General features: G+C 35.0%; 1 protein-coding gene across 1 annotated transcript; it reads right to left on the reverse strand.

The window, feature by feature from the left end:
• Positions 1-6,843: 6,843 nt before the first annotated feature.
• LOC142983187 (E3 ubiquitin-protein ligase LRSAM1-like) lies at positions 6,844-12,769 on the reverse strand. The gene is made up of 2 exons (XM_076130079.1): positions 10,452-12,769; positions 6,844-10,352 (listed from the first exon to the last, which is right to left on the reverse strand). The coding sequence occupies exon 1, from the start codon at positions 12,588-12,590 to the stop codon at positions 10,470-10,472; it is 2,121 nt and encodes a 706-aa protein (XP_075986194.1). The 5' UTR covers positions 12,591-12,769; the 3' UTR covers positions 6,844-10,352; positions 10,452-10,469.
• Positions 12,770-13,061: the final 292 nt, after the last annotated feature.

Here is a 13,061-nt window from a genome sequence, read left to right on the forward strand (position 1 = left end):
CCCTAACTAATTGAATGGATTACTTCGACAGACGAATTGTTAACGTACATACACCCTCGATCTCGCTAGTAAACGCGGGGGTTTGCTTATGTTTCACTTATATGTTTACTTTGTAAGGGTATGTGTGTACATAATGTACTTAGATTAATTGATACATAATCATTTTAGGATTCATGCGTAAGATATCACAACATAGTTTTGCGTACCCAAAGTACCTAACTAGCTCTGTAAAGAGTAAAAAAATACAGATTTGTCACAAGACGAGGGTTTTATGTCAATGCGCAAAGAAAAGATGTGCTGGTACCACATTTTCCTGTCACATCGTAAAGTCGTAGGTAGAGCTCACATAACTACGGCGGCACACGTCGTGTCGACGTTTTCTCGTCTTTGAAAAGAGACTTGATTACGTCAGTAATAGTTAATTCACATGGACTGGCCCTGACCGACCGACTGAATGTATGACCCTGAATCGATCCCGGCTTACCAAACTCCCAAAAACATTTGTCACTAGCTTTCCGGCGGAAGTAAACATCGTGAAGGAAATGTGAGGTCAAATAAGTCAACCTATATAAAATATATATCGAAAGTCCGGACATTTATAGACGTTTCATAAAAAGGAATGGCGGCAGAAACGTCGTCGAATCGACTTCACCATAAAGCGACGCTGACATTCTTGTGTGCGCAGAATTATGTTATTCACATCACCTACTAAATACACATCTTCCTTACGTCCCGGTGTCGATATATGGTCTGGCACAGTCAAAGAATATAAAATCGACGTTTACGTTTACAGCTTTACTTGATCAATACTCCACGTTTATTATTCTATCCTTAAGTGTTTATACCAAGGTTCAATTCATTCTCCAGAAACAATCAAAAATATACATAAAGTGAGTGGATCTCCTCCTAATATATTTCCTTTGCACCCACTATATAGACGGGTAATAAACAACTGAGAATAATTCCGTTTCTCATAAAATTTACATAAATACTGACAAAATGCATACCGACTCGTAAAGTTAGAAGGTAACAAATTGCTCCACGTACGCGCACCACTAGTAGTTGTAACGACCATTAAAACTACTAAGCACATATTAATTGCCCTTAAATAGGTAATACACTACAAGTTAAAACGTTCACAGTTGCGCGAACTAGAATTAGACCTCAAAAAGGTGCATGGACCCAAAAGTTGTAGTGCGTAACGGACCCAGCAAAGTGGCTGTTAACTAGACTATAAATAAACTTCTTGCTGTACATTAGGTAGAAACAGCTTACCCAAGAGCTGGCATATCATGAAACATGTATTATAATGTAAATGCACACTCAGTAACTTAATAGCCAAAGCTCTGAGTAATGACGCTTGTCCATTATAATGTACGAGAACATAAAAAGCCCTAAACTATAAGAACCAGTCAACTTTAGCCCTCGCTTTCCCACCCTACTGCTGAAATATGTTGTTATTCTTAGTATCCAATAAAAAGGTTGAGTGTGTTACCACCTAACTCCATCGTTTGACTTTTCTTCTATTCATAAATACAGTTCAATTTGTATAATAAATAATTTGTATAGTTCAATTCAAATCACTTTGCAAATTGCCACCAATATAGGTATATCTCTCAAGCTCTATGTTTTGGTTCAATAAGTAGATCATGTTTAGCAACATATTGCCAACCACTTACTTAATCGAAGTGTGGGCACGTAATGAAATATTCTGCTCGGCCCAAGAAATGCAACGGGGACCGGATCCTTAAATCCCACGTACATACAAACATACCTCGCCTAGCTATGAATAAAAGATAAAGCAGAAATATGTACGGCTAAACCCTACATGTAGCTCAACGACACTTATTTGAACTCATGTCTACGTTCCAGTTTTTGTATAGAACATACTGGCACACTTGTAATCCAAGTTAGGCAAAACTTGTTTTAGAACTGCTGTCTAGAGCATGTAGGTGGTACCTACATTTGGTTCTAAATTGATAATTAACAGCTCGCCGACTAACATTATACTGGAATAAGTTTCCAAGTCTTGAGTTTATACTTAAAAACAAATCTCATACCTCGTAGAACCTACGTAATTTATTATTCTTTGAATGCGCCAAGTTACATATTGTTCAACGCACACTTGCTAAAGGGTTGCTTCAAAATATGTCCCATGTGACGAAAACCGATGACGTATTTTGCGTGATTTCATATCCCATGTGAGTAGAACGGAAATTAATTAATTATTCAATAACAGCAATGCGTACACAAATATGCGTCAGTCAGTCATTTATATTGGCAGGAGGAGTGTCGCCGTCTGTTCGGCGATGGACTACAATAAACGCTTTTAAAAATGGGATTTAACGCTTAAAACTTTACCAATATTTTCTTCCACCCCCTTGGCATTAAGGATACTTATACTTCAATTTAAAACAAAATACTATTATATAAACATACGCAAACAAAATACATATCTGTAAATAAATAAGAGACACAAACCTTAAACAAGGTTTTAACCCTTAGCCTCGGCTTTGCCCATAATGCCCCCAGGAAAAGTAAATAGGTAAACTCGGCAAGGTAACAAGCCCTGCTAGTTGGTGACCTTCATACCCACTTGTGTTTGTTCATATCACAAAACTTAAATCATATTACGTAAGGTATACAATATAAACACGGAAAATATGGTAATAGTTCCAATAATTTTGTACCAACTTGAGCCCGTATAAGTTTAGGGACTTCAATTTTATGTGAAAACTCTGTAACTGATTTCTAAGTACTTGGAAGGTATTGTTTATATTTAATGCCGTATAAACTCTACGTTACGTCCCAGGTAAGCCCAAAGCTTAATCACATATTAATTATTTACGTAATTTACTTAACTTTATCATAAAATCAGAAAATGCATTCACGGTAGACATGACAAACTCTATCTACCTCAGTTAATTATACTTTGGGTAAATAGTCACAAATTAGGATTATGAGTTAATTTCTTATTTTATTTTTGAGTAATTGATAACTCGACGCTATGCACGAGTGTATGCATGAATCCTACGAAGAATATAAAGGTACTTCCACCTACGCAATAAGTTTATGTAAGCAGAAAAACAGAAGCTCCGCAGTTACACATACACGAACAAATAGCTTTGTTTGTTAGGGTTTCACAAATTATGAGGGGAACCTTGTTTAAACTTAATATACGGTAGTATAAATTTTCTATTAATTTCCACGAGTAAACTAAACGCGCACGTGCTACGAGTAAGTTTACCACAATGGTTCAGCCGGGTTAGTTTCGTCCTCACAATATTCCAATTGGGAGTAGCGCCGCTACCTGTCGCCTTTCTCAAAGAACCACACACGCCTGGAATTTATTATTAACGTGTGGATTTCCTCGCCATGTTTTCCTACACCTTTTGAGGGTGGTAATAAAATTCAATGTTTAAATTGTGTACGACACGCCTGGGCTTACGTGCGACAAAAACTTTTGTTCAATAAACCTTATCACAGGATTATCCGCTGCCGAGCGACGTGTTCGCGTGCTTGAAAGTCACTGTTACTAAAGCTGTTGTAAGTATTTATAGCGGTCTACTAATGAGCATAAAATAAAGAAAAATTACCAAAAAATTACTTAAACCCAATAAGAATTAGATTATTACAAAGTTAAATAAGAATTATCATGACATAATGTTAGTCCGCCGGCAACTACAAAAAATCATACCTACTGATATTTATCTAAACGCTGTAAAAACAGCCACCACATATTCTCAAAAGCTAGATCTATTGCAGTATTAGGATAATTGGTGATATTAGAATTTATTTATAGTCGTAATAAAATAAAGAAATATGGGCCAAAACAATACAATTGCGCGTCGTGTAAATCCACCGAGGGTTCTAATTGCCCAACGCGAACAAGCGGCTTCATTTAAATGGCCTTTTTGGGATTTAAATAATAAATCAACGTTGAATCCTCTATGGGCTTGAAACACGTTAAAATCATTATCATTAACAGCGCGTCATAATCCACCATTTGACTGAACACCCTCACTGACTTCGGCGGTACCCACACCATTACCAGGGCAATAACCGCGATGGTAATTACAATAAATTAAAAATAATGAATCATTATGATTATTTAAACCTGATTAGAAGCAGTGTGATCATTAATTATGCGAAATCTATTGATTAGGATAAAAAAAGTTGTTAATATTCTTATTTAACAAGATTCTAAGTCTAAGTATTTAGGTAGTCAAAGACACATACGATGTTTCTACACATAGGCTAGGCAAAATCCACAAAACACTATTTCGAACCAACGAACATTCGCGACCAAATTTTCCTACATCTCTATATATTATATAAAGTGTTACATTAATCTACTTAGGTATCTACTAGAATAAAAATTGTCACGCGCCGCTGCGTTCTCACTTTATTACATCAAGTTTCGATTAAAGCGACCCTAGAAAGGGTCTGTGCCGGAGAAAACTAGATTCGGCGCTTTGCTGACCCATTTTACTGAAACAAAATAGTGAGAGCGCATATTCTTTAAACTCTTTTGTAGTTATAAACAGTATTATCAAAATTATTCTAAGTGCATAATTTGTTGTAAGTATATTGAGTAAGTGAAATGGTATAATTAAATGTGGTTATTATTTTGATTAAATTGTTAATCAAACTAGATAAGCTGTTTTTAGAAACATGAACTGCATTTTGGGTCGCAAAACCATAAAATCTTCAGAAATCTTTGAAGATATCGGTACTTTTACATTAGAACAAGATAATGTATGGGTAGCGCTTACCTACCCAGTTAATTGTTTCAGCAAATTGACACTAGGAACCGCTCCATGCATTGAGGGCATTACGACCCTTGTGTGAAACCATGCCATAAAAGCTTTTAGAGAGCGGCCAGCCTACACGGAACGTAAGTTTAATGCCTAAAGTTATTTTGAACTTAAACACCGGACCCACGTAACTGGAAATATCTTTTATATTATGGGGTCCCGAAAAATGCCCCAGATAAAATAGAATCCTTAGATCTATTATTAAAATGATATTTCAATCCGTTGGTCACCGATATAAAATTCAGTAGTAGCTTTGTACCCGATAAAGAGATGATTCTTATGTCCAGGATTTAAAGATGGTATTCGTTTGATGCGACACCTAAGTCCTCAGTCAAGTAATTTTGAACGGCCAGGTCCCAACGAAACCCGGCTTAGTAGAGCACAATATATCGTGTCCAAAAGACTTGGATACCCAATGTTGACTTTATCGGAACACTTCGCAAGGGGCATAGGATTAAAGCCGGATCTGCTTCATATTCATGATACCGAATAACAATAAATTATCGCACTGTATTTCATAGTTTTCATAGCAATATCGTCGCAGTTTATGTTTCTGATAAATCTGTTTATTTAAATCTATGAATAACAACGTTGGATTATTAAAATGCAGACCTCAAACGTGGACATTTTTGGACATTCAAAAGTACATGTGTACATTATGAATTATTTTTTAATATATCTATTTGACGTTACAGATAAGAACACAATATCCTTAAATCCCTAATAAGGTTTGAAACATATAAACCGGCTCTACGCACGAGCAACGTGCGGTATCAACAAAATCATAAACATTTTGCGAGGCGCATGCTGGCACGCCACTCCACGGACGTACGCCGCGCTACCGGTTTCAGTTTCATTACTGATATTGGTACGTAAGCTCTTTCGATTCAATTTCCTCGCCTGGCTTCGGCTGGCACATCTCCTGACTGACGTTTACATAACGAGCACATGCGGGATGCGCCTTACCCCATATCATAAGTAGGCCGGCTTATTTACATAAAATTACTGCGCTCTGATCAAATTCTTTTTTGGGTAGCATACTCAGACTTATTTGAAACGAGCAAAGGGTAGAGCTTAATCGATCTACTTGATGTTTTTAATAAAAAGCAAGATATTTTATGTAACCATAACTTTTCTGAAAATGGCAAACCATAAACATTTAGGTCACCACCTAAAAAGTAATAGACTCAATTATATTTCAGTATGTACCCCTCAATCCTCCACTCTTATAAAAAAACATGTCGCCCCTTGCGGCGGTGACGCTGCGTTGTTGACGCCCTCAGCAGGACACGAGCTGAATAAAAATGTTAGCATTATTTATTCTACCTCTGTTGACTCGACAGTTCGGCATTGAAAGAGCAGCTACCAAAACTTGTGTGCCAAATTCGACGCCAAATAGAAACCGTAAGCAAAACGTTTTTACGTAATATATTTTCTTTTATTTTTTTAGATAATTGCAAATAAAAACGATTTCTTACTAATTTCGCAACTGAAACAGTAGCTGCTTCAAACTGCCTAATCTTATTAAACAAAAATTTCGTCGAATTACAGGCAATAAACATTTCTCACCAAATATTTTGGAACAGCTCTTTACCTTTATTAGAAAATTGCCTTCATGTTTCTGAAGGGTATGAGGGTTGACATGAAAGGCTTCGCCGTAATTGCTATTTGCGTGTAAACTCCATTATTATAGCTCGCGTCGCCATGTAACAAAGGACTATTATGTCGGAGCACTCGGGACTCACAGATAAATCTAATGCGAGCATCAGCTCGATATTGTCACAACATGCTCTCACAAATTGATTTAGCTTTTAATAAACCCGACCGCGGCATCCAGGAATTATACATATAATCACTATAATAAGGCATAAACATTTCTAATTTCTCAATAAAAAAAATTAAAGATCAATTGTTAAAATCCAACGTGTAATGTGCAAAATCTAGGGTTACAATAATACCCGTTGCACTACCGATACGAGGTGAATGTATTTCTGTTTGGGGTAACTATAAATAAATGAAACCCATATTGTGCTATAGCTTATATATTTTCATAAATAGGTGATAACAATCCAAAAAGTAGGAAAATAATTTCACAGCACGTATAAAAATGTTATCACGTGAATATCAGGTGTTCACATCTGATCACGGCACACTCATTTTCCAAAACAGCCTTCGTTATGTGCTGAAATATCAAACCACAACACACTCAAAATAGTTAAAATGGAACATTAAAAGGGTTAAATGGATATTGGTGGGTAAATACGTACTTAAGAACTACTTGGTTAATATTAGAAGCTACAATGCTACAAATAAATGGTATTTTAATAAATAAACCTCCATTGCACAGATCGCGTAAATCACTGCATAATATCACCACAAGTTTTACTCATCATACTTGGACTTTTCCCTTGAGTATCTGAGGAAGCCATTTAGTTTCTAACCTGATACTGCGAATTATTTACTGGCTCAGTTTGTAGAGACAACCGAACAATCTAGGCGTTACAGAGCCTAGAGGCCTTAATGATGTAACCACAATCTCCGATCCAAGAGATTTCCGCGCATGCCAATCGCATAAGTAGGTACAACTCAGGTAGCCTCAAAACTCAATATAAATAAACATATACATAGGTAAAAAGTAGTAAAATAAATATATAATGTGTTCTCTAAATGACTATTATGGCTAAGTTTCAACAGGCTCTAAATACACCCTTAGAGTGCGTGATTTAATATCATATATTCCATCGTATCATTTCATTTAAGAATTTTATAATCAACCAGCAAGTAGCAATAAAATACGAAAAAGAACGACACCCTATTGCAATACATGTTTTTTTCGAATAAAATACGCAAAAAAACGTCACCTATTGCGGTACAGTCCTTAAATTTTCAACAAACCAACGCATTCTAACAGTGTATTTTTTCCTTCATGATTTTAATATAAATGCTTAATATGGCAATAAATCAATGGCATGTTTAAATAAACTGCAAGTATTGACACTCATCCGCACTTGGTCTAACTGTTGTCTAACACTACCTTCCAACCTAGTGGGTACTTGTGCATTGTTATAAACTTAGCCTAACGTTATTGCTATTTATATAGTCTTAAGTGGTTCCAATAATTATATCTGATTACAATATCGCAATAATGCGGCTGTTTACTACGAAGTATACTGTCAAGGTCTTAGTAGGTACTTACTAAAGGCGCAAGACAAACGTATAGGACGTACCGCGAAAATAGATCGCGGTCGATATCTATTTAAGACATTCCATATGCAATCCGTACTTTTCACACCAATTTCTCACATGTTTTTACGTCCTTATTGTCTGACTAGTACCTAAAATCTTATGATCTTCTTGACTTTTCTGCATCGCGATACTAGCTTTTTCACTTTTTCAAGATGGTGATCTTAGAAAGTAAACATGTCATTCAAACTACCAGCAGTATACTTCGTAATATGGGAATTTCATATTCCCTTTCATACTTATTGTTACATTCATTAGTCTTTATCACTTATTGGAAGGGATTATACCTATATGAACTTCATACCAGTAATTTAATACTATCCATGTTTCAAACTTATACAATTTGCGACTACACGACCAATTTCGATTTGCTTATAATTATTATAACAAAGAAAATATAATAAAATGTATTCATAATATCGACTAATGAGAAAATGTGCTTTGGCGAAAGAATATAAATAAAATACTTATGAAACTACAAAATACAAAATTACTCTAACGAATGCGAATATAACACGACTATCTTTAATACGTGAGCGTTTCATGGACAAAGATACTTTTAAAAAATATCAAAATACTACATTTTCGTGGTCAATTTCGATACAAAATGAACTAGTGAAATAATAACACATCTTAGTAATACAAGATGAAATCTTATAGACGCTAAAATCCATTTTTTTATCAAATGTTCACAGCTGTCATCAAACTAGAAGGCACAATCTTTTAGATTGACTCTTTTACAGGAAGCATTATGCAAATGTTATAAAAAATCGAGCATTCATAAGACAATATAATACGCAAAAAGACACACTACAAGTTTAGGCATGACACATGACATGATATGAGTCGTTCAACTGATATCACTTTTGCATATTTTAATCGATTCACGCATTAATAAGGTACTATATTAATGAACTTGGTGGCTATGTATTCATCATCTTCTGAATGTCGATCTCTCATATCAACCTTGTTAAGGAGTCCACCCATCAGTCTACCCGCCGACAATTTTTTACGACTTTTTCTAAGCGAGTCAACGACTGGTGTGGAGACTCCATTACATTTACATAGATTGATATTATGTACCAAGTCACAATTGATTTAGTTCATATCTTGAGACACGACTTTTAAATCTATCAACATCCAAATTCAAATAAAAATACAAAATAATTAGATCGAATACGATGACTAGTGCGTATTTACATTTTGAACGATTCAAATTTCACAAAGTTATGCTATATCCAGTCTTCTTTATAAGAAAATCTAATTCAATTAATTGTATACCGTAATTTTAATTTTAGACTTACAGTTAAGGTTGCCTTATGATTTAGATATTTATTGGATGATGCTTTATAAATAATTGTTTTACAACCCTAGGCAGTTAAGCAGCAAATGTTTAACGTGACGTGCCTTTGAAGGCATGTGTACAGACAGCGACAAATCATAAACATATTCTTTTGATCTTCTTTCGTTAAATGATAAGATACCAAAGTCAGTAGCAAACGACGGAAAATCAACTTTCAAAACCGTTCATTAAACTGTGTCTATAGTCTACATAGGCTCTTATTCATAAACAAAACGATTAAAATTCGTAATACTGTTTGTCTTTTCACAGAAAGGCATTGCAGGCAAATTACATACTTCTTCGTTCTTCATACACTTTGGTACTTATGAATCCCACGAGTATGTCAAAGGCAACTCATAACATATCATATTTACGTATTAATGATGTTTACTCCATAGCTTTAATGAAAAAATCGATACAAAAATTCAACGAATATGCATCACCAGCTATTTCAAGGCTAAAACAAAAAGTGACCATGAAATAGTGTGACCACGCAAGAACCCATACTTAACTGAGTACGACACGAACTATACAGCGCAAAGACACGGTAATTTTATCACGTGTGAGCATTCTCAGCCTTTGAAAATATTATAATATTATTTTCTGAAATGCGTGCAAAATGTCTTTATATAAACCAACTTATTTAATATTAAAATTTAAAATAAATATGAGCAATGCAAACATCCATTTATGGATAATATGTGACAACATGTAAATGGATATATACTTAATTTTTTAATAAATAAGTTCTAAACTGAATAAATAACAATCTGATGTGTTGGTCACTTGTGCTATCTTGTGCAATAAATAATCAAATAATACCTAAATTACACAAGGTATTCACCTCAATCAGTAGATAAAATTAATCCATTTTATATGTAAATTGATATTAAAGCAGGATGGTTATACACTTGAGGAGTATATTGCAGGTTTCTTCAGTTCATCTCTTCCTGAAATATATAAAAATAAAAAATATTAAGAATCATTCTAATTAGTAACAATGTCATACTCCATCATACTTGGCTCTCATTAAAAAAATAGCAACATACCTTCATTTTCAGAAGTTATCATGCAATGATAACTTTAATGGTTCTTTCTATATTTGTCCTGCACATGGGACAACAATCCATTTCTTTCTTAGAGCATGGATGACAACAGCACATGTGACCACATGGCACAAATACTACTTCACTCTTAGCATCCATGCAAATGACACATTCTGCTTCCATCACAAAGTCATCTGTTTGGTTTGTGGTCACCACTCCTGTACAGTTCTGTTCCTCTGATAACTCAGTTGGAGCACTCGGTTCCAAGGAAGTAGACGGCTCAAAGTTGTGGTTTTGACTCTTTGCTCCCACATAAGAATTAATTGCTCTAATAATTCCTTCTCTGTCTGAAGATAATGAAACTCCATTTGACTTTAATTCCTCAACAGTAATATTCAATAAAGGTTCACCAGAAAATAAGAATTTCACCAAGAAAGGCAAGCAGTGAATGACACCTTCCTGCAGAAGATAGTTGGCTAATGCAGGATCCAGACATTTGCCAATATCTAGTAATGTTTTTGGTGCTGATTCCATTAACTTTTGATAATTCTTCAGCCAAAAATCACTGGATTCATTCACACTTGCACTCTCCATTTCCCTTAGTGTCTCCACAAGCTGTTTTCTCCTTTTATTCTGTTGATCAAAAAGATCATCTAATAGATTAATCAGCTGAATTCTCTGTTGCAACAACTCATTATAATTATAAGCTATATGTAACTTTTTCTTTTCTTGTTCGATAACACTTAGTCTGGCTAAATGCAAAGATATCAATGAAATTTCCTGATTGAGACTCCAACTTCTGGCATCAACCTTTTCCAGCAATGAAGCCACTATAGCCATCTGAACATCCTGGTCTTCTAGCAGTTGTTCTACTAATGCTGTGCGTGACTGATCCTTGGCATTCAATAACTCAGTTAATTTTTCACTCACTTCCAAATCTTGTAAAAGCACACTCTGTTTCATATTATTCAATGAGTCTTCATAGTATTTCTTGGAATGTCTAATGGAATAATCTTCTTCTATTAACATTTCCATTGCTCTCAAAACATCAGCCTTCTTAATATTGTCATAATTCTGCCGAGTGATTTCAAGTAGCCTGTCATGTTCTGCCTGTTCATGAGCCAGTTGTTGTTGTATGACCTCAGGTTTCAAGTAATCAGATTGTATAAAGTTTTTAACTAGGCACTCTATTTCTTGCTCATCTTCTTGTATAGCCTTAATTAGTTTTTGTCTGTCTAATTCTTTTTCTAATTGAACTTTAGCAATCTCATTGTCCAATTCTAATTGTTCCTGTAAAACTTTGTTTAAGAATTTTTCTCTTTGTTCTTTAGCTGCTTTGTGTAGTCTATTTTCTTGTTCTATAATAGCAGCTTCCTGTTCCTCCCATGTCAATGTGTTACGTCTTGCAAATGGATCAACTATTGAGTTTGGACTTTGGACTGTAGAAATGTCACTTGCAGTAGTTAATGGGGAGGAATATTCTACATTCATTTTTTTACACAAATATTTCATTATGTCAGCAGTACTTTGTGTTGCAACTTCAGGTGGAGGAAATACAAACTGTTCGCCATCAATCTCTAGTGAGGACAGATTAGTAGCATAGCATAGTTCTGGACAGAGTTCATTTAAATCATTATTATCAACTAGTCTTAATTTCCTCAGGCATTTTAGCTTGCCTAGAGATGATGTCAAGCTTCTCAGCTTATTATTGGAAACATCTAGTATTTGTAATGATTGCATAAATTGAATGTTTTCTGGGAGAGATTTAATCAAGTTGTCTTGAAGATATAACTCAGTCAAATTGACCAAATATCTGATATCATTGGGTAATTGTAAAAATCGATTGCTGCTTAAATTTATTACCTTGATGAGATACAAGTCGGACAACTGACCACCCTCCTCCAATGATTGTAAATTGTTATTTTGCAGATACAAATACTCCTTTCTATATACTTTACAGATTGAATAAGTACCGGACGGTACATGGCGGAGCTGACACTCTGACAGATCAAAATCTGGCTCCGGAGACTCCTTGGCAATGTACAGTTTCCTCTCCAGCCTGGCTCGAACGTCATGGTCATTATTGGATTTCCCAAACAACGACATTGTCGCTCGATTGACGCACGACACAGCACAACCCATTAAACAAATATAATAATTGGTATGTACACATTTACAAACGTCACCGTCTTTGGATATTCATTGCAGATTAACTATTGAGCATTGATAGCAACTAAACTTTCGCTATCTCATTGCATTATAATAGTAATAGATAAATAAACCGCAAAAACAATAATAAAATAATACGCGATAACTACTGACAGCTGACATTGACATATACATAATAGTGACAGTTTAGCGCACTGTGTACGTTTCGTTTTATCGAGTTCAGAATTGAAAAATAAATAATCATAGCCAACTTAATTGATTTAACTGATATAACTATTGGGTAAAGCAGGGGGTGGAATTATTATTTCCAGGTAAGCCTACGATCTAACATAAGCATATTTAGAGGTACTTTTAATAGAAATACTATCATAATAAGATATTACTCGGTTTGCTTTAAAAAGAGCATTCGCCGCAATAGCTACTGCAGACTGCAGTAGTGTTAGA

This window comes from Anticarsia gemmatalis, chromosome 2, assembly GCF_050436995.1.
Source record: "Anticarsia gemmatalis isolate Benzon Research Colony breed Stoneville strain chromosome 2, ilAntGemm2 primary, whole genome shotgun sequence".
Classification (NCBI taxonomy): domain Eukaryota; kingdom Metazoa; phylum Arthropoda; class Insecta; order Lepidoptera; family Erebidae; genus Anticarsia; species Anticarsia gemmatalis.